The 17014-nt window shown below is 44.9% G+C and overlaps 1 protein-coding gene across 2 annotated transcripts in view; it reads right to left on the bottom strand.

The window, feature by feature from the left end:
* Positions 1–17014, bottom strand: part of SLC25A33 (solute carrier family 25 member 33) — a 34393-nt gene that overhangs the window by 13580 nt on the left and 3799 nt on the right. For both annotated transcript variants that reach the window (XM_040460624.1, XM_040460629.1), the window contains one exon: positions 6671–6850. In XM_040460624.1, coding sequence (XP_040316558.1) covers positions 6671–6850 — 180 coding nt within the window. Of the gene's footprint in view, positions 1–6670; positions 6851–17014 lie in introns of those variants that run through there.

Raw genomic sequence — 17014 nt, 5'->3', positions numbered from 1 at the left:
TTGGTTGCCTAGGCTGGGGGCAGGCGATAGGGAGTGACTACAAATGGGTGAGGGGTTTCCTTTTCATAGGGATGAAAACGTTCTAAAATCAAATTAGGGGTGTTGACTGCACATCCTAAACACAGTTGAATGGTATTCTTTAAACAGGTAAATTGTATGGTATATGAATTACATCTTCATAAAGCTGTGTTAAACCAAAAAACAACCCAGCGAGGAGGAATGAAAGGCTCACTGAAAAAGGGCTAGGAAGCAGAAAAGATCTTGGCGGGAACAGAGTTTTAAAATAAAATTTAGGGGCGCCTGGGTGGCGCAGTCGGTTAAGCGTCCGACTTCAGCCAGGTCACGATCTCGCAGTCTGTGAGTTCGAGCCCCGTGTCGGGGTCTGGGCTGATGGCTCAGAGCCTGGAGCCTGTTTCCGATTCTGTGTCTCCCTCTCTCTCTGCCCCTCCCCCGTTCATGCTCTGTCTCTCTCTGTCCCAAAAATAAATAAACGTTGAAAAAAAAATAAAAAAAAAAAATAAATAAATAAAAAAAATAAATAAAATTTAGTTCTTCTGTGAAATCAATCACTTATGGTGACTGCTTCATCGGGAGTATGGACTGTAGATCACTTAAAAAGCAGTATATGAATACTGAATGTCTTGAATTTGAAAACTGTGCAGTGACTTTAAGAGAATACCTTTGTCCTGAGGCGTTAAGGGTAAAGGGGCATGATGAGTGTAACCCAGGTTCTAATGGTTCAGAAAAATACGTAGACGGAGCAAAAATAAAAAAAGCAAGTGTGGCAAATGTTACAAATTGGTGACTTGAGGTATAACCAAGTTATTTGTACCGTTTCTGTAACTCTTCTATAAGTCTGAAATTCTTTCAAAGTAAATAGTTCTTTAAAAAAAAAAAGGTATAGGTCATAGGTTATAAAAATATCAAACTCTTGACGATAGCTCATAAATTCACAGACGCAAGGGTTGGGGTAAAGCTGGGTTTCTGTAAAGCTAATCCACCAAATGAAGCTCATGCCCTCCGAGCAACCTTTCACACTGGCTGAAAGATAACTGGCTCTTAATCGAGACGTGGCAATTTAGTGTTTTCAACTGTAAATACTTTTCCTCTTTCTCACAACAGCCCTGTGCTTTTATTTTACTTTTTTTTTTTTTTACTAAGCGCAGCAACTTTTCACCCAGAGAAATCAGGACCGTGCTTTTAAAAAGCCAAGCTGTCTGAACAAAAACTTGTCTCAAGCAACACCTTGAAGTGACCTACAATTCAGAATACAGTATGTAAAAGATTTCAAATGGTCAGTATGTTCAAACAGTTTGAAAGTTTGGACTCGGTCTGTGGCCCCCGTTAATGTGCCCTGGGCAGCCAGGCCCGGGAGTCAGTAAAACACAATTAAGGGCGTCTCTGGCTCCAGGAAGCTGGAAGCCCTCATCTATAATGCAGCAGGGAACGCGTGTCCTCAAGTGACTCAGGCCTTTTAAGAACTGCAGAAAAACTGTCTCCATAGTGACGCATATTAACAGTGGGCAAAAAGTCAAATCTGTTACATAATTCAAACTTCTAACCTATCGGGATGTTTACAAAACTTTTCTGGAACAATCAAGTTTCTACTATAAATGGCATACTTCAAGCTTCATAATAAAGCATGTTGGGATCCAGACTAACTTTCCCACAGTCATATAAACTTTCACGTAGAAAAGAGATACAAAAGGAAATCAGGGTCTTGTTTGGAACATTTCCTTGTCTTCACTAGTTTTAAATCACAGCACGCATACTACGGACTAATCCAGAACAAAGATCTCACCGGAACAGGTACCTAAGTTTTTACAAGATAGAGACTAGCTCGCTAATAAATTACTTTACAGATTAAAAAAGGTACCTGAAAAAATAAAAATAAGGTAATGACGGCATAGTTTACAGAACAGGAGCTCTGACTGAAAAGAAAAAAAAAGATTAACTCACAAGATTGTTTTAAAAGCAGACCTCAGAGATAAAATGGATATATTAATACTCCCTTTAGCAAATCTAATAGAGTCTAAATATGCTAGCATCTTGCCTTTTTAAAGTAACTATGAAAAATGTGAAGGTTACTGGTGCTCAACGGAGGATTCTTTCTTTCCTTACACGAGACACACGCAAACACGGACTTGCAGCTTGAAAAATAAACTCCCTGTAAACAAAGTCTGTTGGCTGTTAAGTCTTCTAAAGTGGCACAGCCTGAGAGATAAGACTAGAGAGAAGGTGCTGAGTTTTAAATGAATAACCATTTAATTCGTTTGGGTTTCCGGTAGCAGTGCTTCTAAAACTGCGAACCTTGCCGGGCTTTGTGGTCTAGAGAAAAGGCCGGACACCTGTCACTTAGCAGGTCAAAAGCCTGTCTGCGGACCATCATCGCTGCCCTTAGCTCAGCCGCGTCAACGGAGGAAGGAGGAAGCTACCTAATGATCTAGGTGCAGGAGGAGGGGGCGCTTCGACCAGGGTGGAGGCGGAGAGAGGCGGAGAGTGGCAGAGAGCAAAGTCGTCAGGGTCTCCTGGGCCACCCTGAAAGACCTCTCAGGCCGGCGCTCTCTCTCTCCACGCCAGTGCTGAGCAACAGACTGCTTTCGGAACGTGCAACAGGGAAAGACACACACTTCCCCCGAAGAGCGAGTATGCTTTCTTCAGACGAGAATTATGTAATACGATAGATATTTCCCTTTTTGCCTTGGCCACCAGAAAACCCAGTCGTAAATCATGTTAAAAAAGCACAGGAGGTCCTATTGTGACAGCAGTCGGTATTCTTTTTTTTTTTTAATTTTTAATGTTTTGTTTTTTTTTTTGAGAGACAGACAGACACAGCATGAGCAAGGGAGGGGCAGAGAGAGGAAGACACAGAATCTGAAACAGGCTCCAGGCTCCGAGCTGTCAGCACAGAGCCCGACACAGGGCTGGAACTCACAAACTGTCAGATAGTGACCTGAGCCAAAGTCGGACGCCTAACCGACTGAGCCACCCAGGCACCCCAGCAGTCAGTATTCTTTACAAGGCAGGGCGTGTGTGCGTGTGTGTGTGTGTGTGTGTGTGTGTGTGTGTCTGTTGAGCACTTTATACTCCGTATCTTCCCAAGAGGCCAAAATTCATTCATTCGATGTGTACTAAAAGCTTAAGCTTACTGCGTGACAGGCAGCATTCTAGGTGAGTGGGGACCAAAACAAATCAAAGTTCCCTTCTGGTGGGGGTAGAGAGAGAAAATAAACAATATAAATATGTAAACCACACTGCTGGATGGGGGTGAGCGCTGTAGATAAAAATAGAGCAGGAAGAAGGGATGGGGCGTGAGGGGAAGGCTGTTTTAAATAGCATGGTCACGGCAAGGCCTTCCCGCAAAGGTGACGCGAGCCAGCCATGCAGATGACGTCCAGTACAAAGGCCCTTCCCGGAAAATGTTCCAACGTTCCCAGTTGAAAAGACTGCGAAGGAACAGCAAGGAGGCCAGCGTGGCGGGGTGCGGGCGGGGCGACGTCAGAGGTGAAGTAGGAGAAGTCATGGGAGGGGTGGCACCTGTGCGGAGCCTCGTGAGGGGGTGAGGGGCGACTACAACTTTGGCTTTTCCTCGGAGGGAGAGGACAGCCCCTGGAGAGATCTGAGCCAAAGACCTCCCGACTGCTCTGCGGAGCACACACTGAGGACTGGGGTAGGGGCGGGGGTGGGGGAGACCATTAACACCGGTGAGATATGGCGGCTTCCATCAGGACAGTGGCGGAGCGAGTGGCGCAAAGGGGTCAGAGCCTGCACGCACTCTGAAGGCGGAGTTGGGAGGTTTTCCCGTGAGACCGCGAGAACAATCTCAGGATGACTCTGGGCTTCAGATCCGCACAGAGGGAAGGATGGCGTTGCCTTTGATGGACACAGACAAGACTCTGGGAGCAGCAGGTTTGGGGAAGTTCAGTGGTGCACAGGTTCCACTCTGGACGCCCGCTAAACACCCGAGCAAACAGGCAGGGGGACTAACGTGCGAGGCTCGGAGGAGAGACACGGTCAGCTTACAGATGGCACTTAAAGCCGCAAGACTCAATGTGACCCACTCCCGGAAGGAGGGGCTGCCGCTAGGGCAGGGGCCACCAGAGGAGCCCCGGGGCCCTCCAACATCAAGAGGTCATCGGGAGACTCGGAGGCGGAGCAGAGGCAGCGGCCGGCGAGGCGGGACTGTGGTCCCGGGGGACTCTGGCTGGAACTCGGCCGTCTCCACGCGGCAGCGGCGTAGGGTCAGGGGGCCTGCCGCTGTCTACTCTTAGCTGCTTCCAGTCGTTCTCAGAAACAGGTGAATGTACACGGAAGGACACTGAGCAAGTCGATTTGCCTTTCCTCGTCATAAAACAGGGGTAACACCACGCCAGGGTGCTAACCTCAGGGTTCTTGTGAAAAATCGATGAGATAATACCACATAAGCGTAGTCATTTCTTAACTTGAGAGCTAATAAATATCAGTTGAGAATCTTAAAACTATATATACACCAAGTTGAGGGCATAAGGCTGAACGAAACAGCTCTTGGGTGAAAAATGCCACTTTACAAATACTTTTCTGACAAAATATCACTATGACAAAAATTTTACTTAATACTTCCATTACTCCTATTTTGACGTGAATATAGAATAAGCGGTTTTAAAAAGTATTCACGTGTCGAGGCGCCTGGGTGGCTCAGTCGGTTAAGCGTCCGACTTCGGCTCAGGTCATGATCTCACAGTTCGTGAGTTCGAGCCCCGCGTCTGGCTGTGTGTTGACAGCTCAGAGCCAGGAGCCTGCTTCACATTCTGTGTCTCCCTCTCTCTCTGCCCCTTCCCTGCTCATGCTGTGTCTGTCTCAAAAATAAACAAACATTAAAAAAAAAAAATAGTATTCACGTGTCAGTGACGGCTCTTTTCTGTGTAGCTGAGGCTGCACAAACTGATGGCTGCTTTGGGTCCACAGTGGAAACAAATTGTCTTGTGTGTAGTGTGATGTGGGCACTGTTCCTGTATTTTACAAGATGGACAGGCTTTTTTCCCTTTGATTTACATTTTAATACATAATTGTGCCCATTTTTGGAGGGGGGAGGACATACATATAGAGAGACAGGCAGACAGAGACAGAGCAGAGATTTACAAGAGATGGAGAGACAGATAGCCGAGATATAGAGCAGACACCCTAGAAACTTCAACTAGAGAAATATCCTCATGCCACATGCGTGGCCCTGCTGATACCCACAACTTCTGGGTAACAGTTCCCAGTTACTGTAAGTATATAAATCTACTTGTCATGAGTTATTTGGCAAGCACCTAAGAGGAAGTTCTTTTTGGATGTCAGTAAAGTTGGCAAATTACCTGTCTGTCTCATTATGTCCAAAGCACTTTGTGTTCCTCAGAAGAACGGTGTCATTTGAGACACTGCCACCGGCCAAACATATAAGAAGGCAAACCAGGATGGGGATGTTTTCACAGCCATGGATTTAAGGATGCGGACTTGTCTCTGTCTCTACTGATCTCGAAGTGCTACCTCCATGTCTCTGTGTTTCTCTTTCCCGGGCCTACCTCCAGGCAGGCTTTCTGCCTTTCACGTCTCCACTCCTGTCCTGGGTGTTTATCTGAACTAGCTGATCCTCCTGGAGTCTTGGGGACCAGCCTCCTTTTTCTCTAGCTGATTCTCTCACTTGGGTCCTTGCCCTCAGCGGCTGGTTTTGCTGTCCAGTTTTGCTCAATAAACTCAGAGGCTCCTTCATACACATGTCTGGCATGGACATCTGGGTGACTCATCAGTAGACTTTACAAACAAAATGTCCCTAAAAATAAATGAACCACTTTCCAATTCATTCCACCTTATCTGAAATGTGACTGAATTCTGTCCAAAGTGCTAAGTGATGGGGTTATTAAGACAGAACATTTCCATTTTATGGCATCTTTTTCTGATGTTTCCCCAGTAAACATCCACAATGATAAGCAGCGTTGTCTTCCTTGAACACACCCTTTCCCAGTGATGTCTCAGAGGTCTGACAACCACGTTTAGCTCAATTCAACGGCACCTCTTTTCAAGTACACAGCCCCCCACTAAAACGCCGGCACTGCCAGGTGCCCTTCTGAATTTCTGCTTCTGCCTTAAGCATAGAGACTAATAAGCCAAATTCAGCCTATGAATGTTTAGCCACTTTGTAATCAAATAAGACATATTTAATGCAGTAAAAATAATACACCACGAAGGCAGCCTCAGTATTAAACAAACACGGGAAAAAACAATTTCACCAAACAGGTGTTGCAACTTTTCTGTAAAAGTAAATGATCTCCAAACAAAAAGTTAAAAAAAAACCTCAAACATTTTGTTTCTGTGTTATTTTCTCTTAAAATAGTCACAACACTTCTCTGGTGCAGCTTTAACATTTTTAACTTCACTCTGCCACCCCAGATCTTGCTGGCCCTCAAAAGATCTGGGGCAAGAGCAACTCTGATGCAACACTTTCAACATGGATTTTTGGTTTGCTCTCTTAGGTTTACTCTGACCATCGCCGGATGATCACAGGCAGCCCCACTGCCAGGGGAGGTCAGAGCTCAAAGGTTCTGGTACAGGAACCAGATTCTTCAGTTTGGACAGAGACTGCAAGCGGACCGTCTCATCTGACGGGCCCGATGAGAGCGGGGGCAGGGGTCCAGAAGGGGAGGGAACTTACTTCAGAACCTGGAAGAGCCCAGGCGTCACCGATGCTGGTCTCACCATTCCAGCCCCACTAATGGTCCCCAGATGAACCTGAGGATAATAGACTGTCCGAAGAGCTAATCTGGAAGACTGCAACCGTGTCTTAATGACTTCCAGCGGACAAGTGAAAATAGCACCAACCGTGCCCCCACACCTGTCAGAGAAGAAATCACAATCACATCAGAAATGCTATACCATTCCTTGTACAAAGAAAATGTAAAATTTAATGTTCCCCTATTAAGAAAAAAGGCACCGAGGTTTATTTCATAATTAGAACATGCTGGGAGGGCAAAAAGAATTTGTTGAAATCCCAGCAGCTAAAGAGAGAACCACGGTTAACACATTAGCGCATCCTTTAGGGTTTTCATTACTGACTTTTTAATCCCCATGCCGCCCCCCCCCCCCCCCACTTACCTGGATGCTGTCTCTCTGTGTCACATCCACACCTACATCATCACTTGTAATGACAATGTACTATCACTCTGTGCCAACATTTTAGCCTGTTACTGTTAGTCTTTTCCAACTTCACTGCCATGCTTCAATGAATATTCTAGAAAATGCAGCTTTTCACAGTCAAGTATTATTCAGGTAATGCTACTATTTTGAAAAATCAACGTTTACCACAACACAGACTTCTAATAAAATAGGACTGATTTGGGGGTGCCTGGGTGGCTCAGTCAGCTAAGTGTCTGACTCTCGGTTGATCTCACAGTTCAGGAGCCCAGTCCTGCATTGGGTTCTGTGCTGACAGCGTGAAGCCTGCTTGGGATTCTTTCTCTCTCCTTCTCTCTGCCCCTCCCCTGCTCATGCTCTCTCTCTCAAAATAAACTAAAAAAATGAAAAGAAATAGGATTGATTTGAGGGCACCTGGGTGGCTCAGTCGGTTAAGTGTCCAACTCTTGATTTTGGTTCAGGTCATGATCCCAGGGAGCTTTAGCTAAAGTTCCTTTTTTTTTTTTTTTTTAAAGGTTTATTTTTGACTGAGACAGAGAGAGAGAGAGAGAGAGAGAGAGAGAGAGAGAGAGAGAGAGACGGAACAAAGCAGGGGAGGGGCAGAGAGAGATAGAGAGGGAGACACAAAATCTGAAGCAGGCTCCAGGCTCTGAGCTGTCAGCACAGAGCCTGACGCGGGGCTCAAACTCATGAACCGTGAGATCATGACCAGAGCCAAAGTCGTACGCTTAACCGACTGAGCCACCCAGGCACCCCATAAAGCTCCTCTTAATGATGAAGTCCTCGCGTGTCCCTCAGTCTCCCTCAATCAGGGCTCTCCTAATCACCCTTTACCATTTGTTCAAATCAAAATATTACCACAATTAAGAATTTAAGTATTTTTCTTCAAAACAACTCACCTGGTTTATCCTAAAATACCCACTTTCACTTTTCTTAATAATATCCATGAAATTAGGCAACAATCAGCAAAACTAAAAGGCAACTGACGGAATGGGAGAAGATATTTGCAAACGACATATCAGATAAAGGGTTAGTATCCAAAAATCTATAAAGAACTTATCAAACTCAACACCCAAAAACCAAATAATTCAGTGAAGAAATGGGCAAAAGACATGAATAGACACTTCTCCAAGGAAGACATCCAGATGGCCAACCAACACATGAAAAAATGCTCAACATCACTCATCATCAGGGAAATACAAATCAGAACTCCAATGAGACGCCACCTACACCTGTCAGAATGCTAACATTAACAACTCAAGCAACAACAGATGTTGGCGAGGATGCGGAGAGAGAGATCTCTTTTGACTGTTGGTGGGAATGCAAACTGGCACAGCTGCTCTGGAAAACAGTATGGAGGTCCCTTAAAAAAACTAAAAATCTAACTACCCTTCGACCCAGCAATTGCACTACTAGGCATTTATCCACGGGATACAGGTGTGCTGTTTCGAAGGGACACATGCATGTTTATAGCAGCACCATCAACAATAGCCAAAGTATGGAAAGAGCCCAAATGTCCATTGATGGATGAATGGATAAAGGAGATGGGGTATAGATACACAATGGAGTATTACTCGGCAATCAGAAAGAATGACATCTTGCCATTTGCAACTATGTGGATGGAACTGGAGGCTATTATGCTAAGTGACATTAGTCAGTCAGAGAAAGACAAGTGTCATATGACTCCACTCATATGAGGACTTTAAGACACAAAACATGAACATAAGGGAAACAAAAATAATATAAAAACAGGGAGGGGGGCAAAACAGAAGAGACTCTTAAATATGAAGAACAAACACAGGGTTACAGGAGGGGGTGTGGGAGGGGGGATGGGCTAAATGGGTAAGGGACATTAAGGAATCTACTCCTGAAATCATTGCTGCACTATATGCTAACTAATTTGGATGTAAATAAAAAAAAAAAATCCATGAAATTGCATGTTTGACGTGCTAGTTATAATTAACAACGTGACATATCATCTAAAACCATCCTACCACCACAAATAAATGTTTTATTCTTTGGAAAACGCTGATGATCAAGATCCGTGTCTGAATCATCTTTGTATCCCTGGCATCAGGACTCACAAGTTCACAAACAGTATTTGCTAAGCAAAGGAATTATTAAATCGAGATTTCAAGGAGAATGTCTTTCAAGGGATCTATATGTTTGAAAACAGCACATACTCTCTACCTTCTGTCGCAGGCTCCCTTAGCCCAGGAGCTCCGCGTGGGGAGGGACTGTGTATTTACATGTTCTTGCACTTCAAGGACAGCACCTGGCAGACAGGTGGCTCAATAAAAATGATAAGCACCAGCACCTGTGATTGGGAAACCGTAACAACAGGAAAGGACAGGCGCTGGCAGACACAGAATTACTCAAGTTAGCTTCTCTACCCCACCAGAAAGAAGTGTTGGACATCTGGAAGTGAATCCAGCACCCGGCACAGACCCTGAAGTAGTAAAACCCCATACAGTAGTAGTAGTAATAATAACAATAGTATTATTATTATTACTATTTTGAAAGAGAGAGAAGGCGAGAGCATATACATGGGGAAGGGGGCAGAGAGAGAGAGAATCTTAAGCAGGATCCACATCCAGTGAGGGATTTGATCTCATAACCGTGAGGATCATGACCTGAGCCACGATTTTGGCTTAAGAGTCGCACTTAGCCACCCAGGTGCCCCTTCACAGGCAGTATTTTAAAATCAAGAGCCCGAAGTTTGATAGAGCAAGTGAAATATAGATAACTAAGAGCTGGAAGCTAACTAGCTTCCAGTGATTATTTATCACTTTAAATAATAGCATTATTGCCAATGACTGATTACGGTAGGCATTCAATCCTCCAACAAGCCTATGAGGTAGGAGTTATTATTTACCCCAATTTACCATGAGGAGTATGAATGGTAGAAAAAGAAAACAATATATACAGACTGGGGGGTGGGGGCTGTGGGAGGGTGGAGAGGAAAACAGTCATTTTTGGTTATTTAGGGAAACCTGCTTTAAAAACATGATAATAACACACCGTAAATGAAGCTGTTCATGCAGCAGTGTTTTCTGAACTGTGGGCCAAAGCCCACCAACCACAGATGCAATTTAGGGGATCACAATCGGCATGGGAAGGGAGAAAGGCAGGAAGGAGTTGAAGTATCAAACCACTATCATTTGACCCTCATGGACTTTGCAGGTGGCATTAGCCTTACTTTTTAGATGGGGAACATGGGTCTCAAGGAGGTTACACATTTTCTCAAAGTCACAAAGTGACTACGTGTCTCAACGGAGACCCAAATCCAGACCCTCTCCCTCCAAAGTCAGCGCTCCCCTCACTATACTCTTCGGGAGTATGACAGAAAGATGGTTTTGTTGGCTCATTTAGGCTATTTACTTTCACACTCAAAATGGGAAACGGCCGATTAGACAGCTAGGCCTTTAAAATTCTGTGTTCTTTTGCATCGAGAAAAAATTGTGAGCCTAACTGAATACTGGCCTGTATAAGTTGCTCTAAGCACTGGAATATATCCAAAGAAAATGGGTCACCACTAAAGAAAGTGGTGGTGGTGAGGTGTTAAAAAAAAGAGATAAAAATTAACTTTCTAACTCAGGTATATTCACACAAAATAAATAACCCTGACTTATGAGGAAAATGACCACGTGCTTAAAAGGTGTAACATTTGGAAATACTGGAAAACTTATACACTGCAGAGTAAGATAAAGAAATATCTGCAATCTATTCATGTTCAATAACACCACTCCGCACCGCGGGGAAAAAACAGAACTTCTGGGTAGTCTTTCATAAGAAAGTCAGTAAACTCAAACACAGGTCAACCGCCTTTGCTTTGTCCCCATGTCAGTTACGTTCCTTCGTCTGGCCAACCATCAACCAAATCCACGCCACCGATCAAAGGAGGACCCCCTGGAAGGTGCGCTCACCCAACAAAGCCAAGTGCCCCACTGAGAGCAGGGCGGTGACCTCTTTGAGGGCAACAGACCACACTCAATGCCAGTCACTTTTTGTGCTACACACTGTGCCTATGGCAAGAGGGGCAGGGGTGTGAAAAGGCCCTGGCCTTCTAGACCACTCACCAGGCGCCTCTTCTACTAGACAGAGGGGATGCCGCCTCAGGCTGTTACAGGAAAAGACTAAAGGGAAAAACACTGCCAACTGTAAACAATGGTAAGAAGTCACTACTCTGGGTGAGCCCCTCCCTGCCTACTAGGAAAAAAACCCCTCAAATGAGAGAAATGACCATCTATTTTAAGACTTTTTTTTTAAGTTTATTTATTTTGAGAGAGAGAGAGAGAGAGAGAGAGAGAGAGCGCGCGAGCATGAGCAAGGGAGAGAGAGGGAGACAGAGAAGGAGAGAGACAGAATCTCTCGGTGCAGAGCCTGACATGGGATGGGGCTCAGTCTCACAAACTGTGAGCTCATGATCGGAGCTGAAACCAAGAGTCAGACGATGCTTAACTGACTGAACCACCCAGGTGGCCCTAAAGTCATTTTTTTTAAGTCACTAGAAAACATTTTAAGTTATTAAGCTGTGATGGATACATAGCCGCTAAAATACTCAATTTTAACTAGAAGGAAAGAAGTTCCGATACTGAACTGAAATTCCCAAAGAAGATTCTTCCTGAAATTCAGAACATTTCATAGCAGAATATTTTAAAATACCTTTCAGCTCAACTTTTTTTTTTTCCTTCATGAACCAGCAAGTATAAGACCTTCATCTGTCTGAGAATATGAATAGAAATGTGGACTTCTCTGAACTGGCTTTCCAACTTTTTCTAAAAATATTTAATCACGTTGGGTCCAAAGCACTTATGATTACAACAAATTAATTACATTAAACGTAGGAAAAAGTTCCTACATCAATTCTCAATTCTATGATACAAAGACGACCTGTAATATTAGCTTGGCTCCTAACCATGGTCACCTCAGCTCGGATAAAGCCCTGTCCACCGTGACTCTGTATTTATTTTTTTTAATGCTTATTTATTTATTGTGAGAGAGAGAGAGAGAGAGAGAGAGAGAGAGAGAGAGAGAACACGAGTTGGGTAGGGGTAGGGAGATAGGGAGAGAGAGAATGCCAAGCAGGCTCCACACTCATCAGCACGGAGCCCGACGTGGGGCTGGATCCCACAACTGTGAGATCATGACCCAAGTCGAGACCAAGAGCCAGACACTCAACTGACTGAGCCACCCAGGCACCCCATACAGTATTTTTTAAACTGGGCTCTTCCTGAGTCTCGGTTCAGAAAAAGACATTAACTCTGTCCACCAGCCCTCCCCCATCTCTGCTCTTCAGGTGCGCTGAACTGGATTCCCCCCTTTCTTATCTATGACACCGTGAGCAGATTCCATGATTTTTCCAGTAACTTTCAGACCTTCAAATTCAGTCCTAAAACTTCAATCCCAAATCTGACCCAAAACGTCCCTCCAGCACCGCCAGCCAGAAGTGTGGCTTGATGGGACTCGGTCCACTTTTTCTTCCCTTCCTTCCAGGGTGTTCTGGGCACGAGGACAGAGAGGAGCGCAGCGGTCTTCCGCAACTGGTTGGTCTTGCCGCGGGTCCACCTGGCTGTGTGTTGCGTTAATGGCCTCGGCAAATGTTACGATTCCAGCATAGATGCCGTGCAAGCCTGCTCGGAATGGTGTTCGATCTCCACCGCAAGCCCCAACACCGGGAATTCTCCTACTGGTCCGACCAGCAATTCGTCCCCCGATTTCCTTTCAGCTTTACCTGCAGGCAGCACTAGGCGCCTTTCCTTCCTCTGCTCCCCATGCTCCGGGACGCCAAGCCAATGGGCCCACCAGAGTATTCTCCCATGCCAGTCAGGGGGCAGCAAAACTGGCACTTGGTGGGAAGACACCCCCATGTCCGCCCTAAGCACACCACACCGGTCCCTTCTCACCCATCTGGCATGGCTAATGCAGCAGCCTCCCACCTGCAGGGGGCACTGGCCATAGCGCAAGGTACCAGTCAGTCCTTTATGCTTCTAGTCCCCTCTAACTATAGCCCAGATCAGTAGGGACCGGGACAGGGTCTGGGACGGGACAGCAAAACCCTCTCTCAACACTCCACATGGCTGACAACTATAACCTGTCTGCTCCGTATATACAGCGTGGGGCGAAGTGGTCAGCGGCAGTCAGGCAGATTCTGCCCCCTTTTTCTAAGTTTTAGGATAGACTCCTCTGGGTTCAGCTGTGGGGCGAAGGCAGCGGACGCACGGACAACAGGAAAAGTCACACCCATGGTGACAGTGCTGGCATCACATCGTCAGGAAAGCAAGTCTGACTGGATACCAATATTTAAGACCACTCGTCTCCAAAGCAGGGGACACGCTCTAAGTGTGCACAGTGGGATACAGGAAAATAATTACAGGAAAAATAAAATAAAATTCCAGTTTATTTCTAGTCTCCACCATTTACTTCCTATTTTGTGTATATGCTTTATGATATGTATGAAATCCACAGAATATAAACATATGCAGATAGGCGCAAACATTTTAATCATAGGGCTGTGCGATCAAGATTTGCAGAACACTACTCTAGGCCAGTGGTTCCCAACTGTGGCAATGATGCCCCCACCCGAGTGACACCCAGCTGGGTCTGGAGACATGTTTAGCTGTTGCTCTTGGGGGAGGGGGTACTGGGCATCTGGTGGGGAGAGACCAGGGATGCTGCCACACATCCTGCACGGGGCGCACAGGAAACCGACAGTAACACCCTGCCCCTCCCCAAACGATGATCTGGCCAAGGTTGAGAAACGCTGTTCTGTATCAACAAACTGGACATTATATTTGAAGGCAGTAGAACCAATGTGGAGGGCACTGCTGTTTGCCTCGCCGGCCTCCACTCCCCTCTTCCTCTGTCTTCATAAGACGCCTAATTTCTTAAGTCATGCAGTTTGGACCACATCGAACCCATTTCTGGTTTTAGCCCTGACTCACTTAATCAACGTAACACCATCTATGTTGCCATGTCATCTGTTCAGAGTTGGGCACATGATTCGGCCCAAAATAAACGGCATAATCCCCTGGGAGCAGTAACTGGTTTAGAGATGGGTGCATTAGAGTTGGCCCAATCAGATTAAGCTCAAGACTTTTCAATGGTGGAGAAACACTAGGAACTTCTGGAAGCCATTCTGTGTTCGTGATCTCCAATCTTGGAATCATGCGGCTATTTCTGGAACACAGGAATCACTGAGGGGTCCTGTAGTGATGATGTCGAGCCGTTTAAATAAGCCCTCCCCGAAGCCTGTTCTCTAAAATTTAGGTGTATGTGCCAATAATCAAGCCAGTTGGAAGTGAATTTTTATTACTTACAAATGAAAGCCTCCTAAATGAGCCTAGTCAATAAGAAAAAATTTACACCCTCACTAATTCAAGAAACCACTTACAGAATTTTAGTATTATCAATAATCTTCCAAAAAGCAGTTAGGACTTGTGTTTCTAGGAGGCTATGTTTCTTCCAACAGTTATGAGGAAACTCCCTGGATAGGATTTTGATTTTGCTCCTAAGGTAATACTGCTCTAACTACTGATGCCCAAGTTCAGAGATAACTCTCTGTGGGATATTCCACTCAGTGAAACCATGGAAAAGGTTTGAACAGGGTAGCAGAAAGGCCATGAGCGGCGAGCGGTTAAATTATGTCTTGAAGCAGTCATGAGAGAGAGCTCCTCTCTAGAATCTATTTGCCCAATTTTCTAAAAAATCTATTACCTGGATTTTTCTGTGTCTTTTCCCCCTCTTACTAATTATTCTTATATGCACCACCCCCCCTCATTCCTTCAGCCCAGAACTGAAGTCTTGTGTTTATCACATAAACATGTATTTAACCGTTTCATTTTACCCACATAAGCCGTACCTGATTATTTTCCCGCTATGGACTAGGTTTCTCTCTTCCAGTTTATGCAGAACAAAGCTAGACTATCACTATTACAACATTCACACTAGATTTTTTTCTATCTTTATTAGACCAGCGACACAAAAACGTTTAATTATGCAGATTTTTACCTTTTAAACTCTGAGTATCAAGTAACAAGGACACCTTTCAAAAGCTAGATGTTTTCAACAAGAACCAGTTTTCTACATACACAGTCACTCATCCTAGACACTAAAGCCGAGATCAATATGCTCTTTATTATAATTGCTACCCAACTGAGAGTAAACTGTTTTCCAGATTCACAGCTTCTACATAATAGCTACAACGTGGATTCCACCAACAAATGGTACCCGCCAGACAACCTGTGATCCCAATCTATGGAGTTTTCAGTAATTCCCCTTTTCATTGGCTACCTCCATAGTCACGACTTGAAAACACTAGTACCTGTTTATATATAATATTCTGGAATGTCTTATTTGAATACCTGGCATAAGGCTTAGAAGATTTCAGTTAATGCAAATTCTGTATTTACTCAAAGCAAAATGCATCGTTTTTATGCAGCTAATTATCTTTTAGGTGCTATTTCCTATATTCTGTATCATTTAGAAAGAACATTTAAATAGCACCCTACTTTCTTTTTTTATTTTTGAGAGAGAGAGAGAGAGTGCGAGCATGCGAGCGAGTGCAGGTGGGGGAGCGACAGAGAGAGAGGGAGACACAGAATCTGAAGCAGGCTCCAGGCTGTCAGCACAGAGAGCCCGCCGCAGGGCTCGAACTCAGGAACCTCGAGATCATGACCTTGAAGTTGGACACTCAACCGACTGAGCCACTTAGGCGCCGGTAAATAGCGCCCTACCGAATGAATAAAAAACTCTTCAGTATTTTCTAAACCTGAGGAGAATCATTTTTAGCAAATCCACAAATCCAAAATAATGTTACTGTATGCCAATTAGAGTTTCAGCAAATCTTAATAGAGAACCATGTTCCCAATTCATAAATAATCAAAGCACTACTTTTATTTGGGACAATTTAACAGAGCACATAAATCTAAACCCCAGATAAGCCACACACTACCTTTTATTCAGTTAGTCAATCATTAAATAAGTATCGATTAGGCATCTGTAACAAGTGTGATACTGTACTTGAAGTGTACCGGTGATGAAAGGTGATGAAAACTGACACGGTTGCTATTCCCATGAAGGCTACTTCCAGCGGGAACCCTTCATACAAACACCGCACGGCCTTTAAAACCGTCTGTCACAGGGGTGCCTGGGCGGCTCAGTAGGTTGAGCGTCCGTCCGTCCAACTCTTGATTTTGGCTCAGGCCCTGATCCCGGGGTCTCGGGATTGAGCCCTGTGCTGGGATCGGCACTGAGCACGGAGCCGGCTTGGGATTCTCTCTCTCCCTCTCCTCCCCCGACTCTGCCCCTCTACCCCGCTCTCACGCACTCTCTAAAATAAAATTAAAAATTAAAAAAAATGTCTGTCACATATGTAAGATACACTGAAGCAGCAAAGGCCAACGTATATTCTCGATATACGTAAGTCTTATATAAGATATTATGTGCACACTGTGACGTGTCTTTTACCAAAATTTCTTTCAGCACGGCAGGCCCCCTGTCAAACACAACACGCGCCTCACTCCCAAGGTGACCATTAGCTGATACAGATTACATTCCTAGGCACAAGCAAAGTACAAGTATACCAGGTGACAGATGTCCATAATGCAGGGGAGGGGGGGCGATACTCAATCTTGGACACACCTTGGATTACCTATTTTAAAACCTTAAAGACATACTATCGTCCCACTAAGATACATTTTAAAGGCTATGGTGAGTATATTTGATGACAAAGGGAAAAAAACACATGCCACCGAAATAGGGCTAAAGCAGATAATCCAGGTCATCTGCCTCTAACCCCCGGGACAGCTTAGCCCGGCTCTTCCAGGTGCTGAGCACGTCTACTAAGTCGTCGCCTGGCTGTCAC

This window comes from Herpailurus yagouaroundi, unplaced genomic scaffold, assembly GCF_014898765.1.
Source record: "Herpailurus yagouaroundi ecotype Mexico unplaced genomic scaffold, PumYag 77, whole genome shotgun sequence".
NCBI classification, from domain to species: domain Eukaryota; kingdom Metazoa; phylum Chordata; class Mammalia; order Carnivora; family Felidae; genus Herpailurus; species Herpailurus yagouaroundi.
The sequence above is the reverse complement of the archived record's forward strand: the minus strand, read 5'-3'. Positions and strand labels throughout refer to the sequence as shown.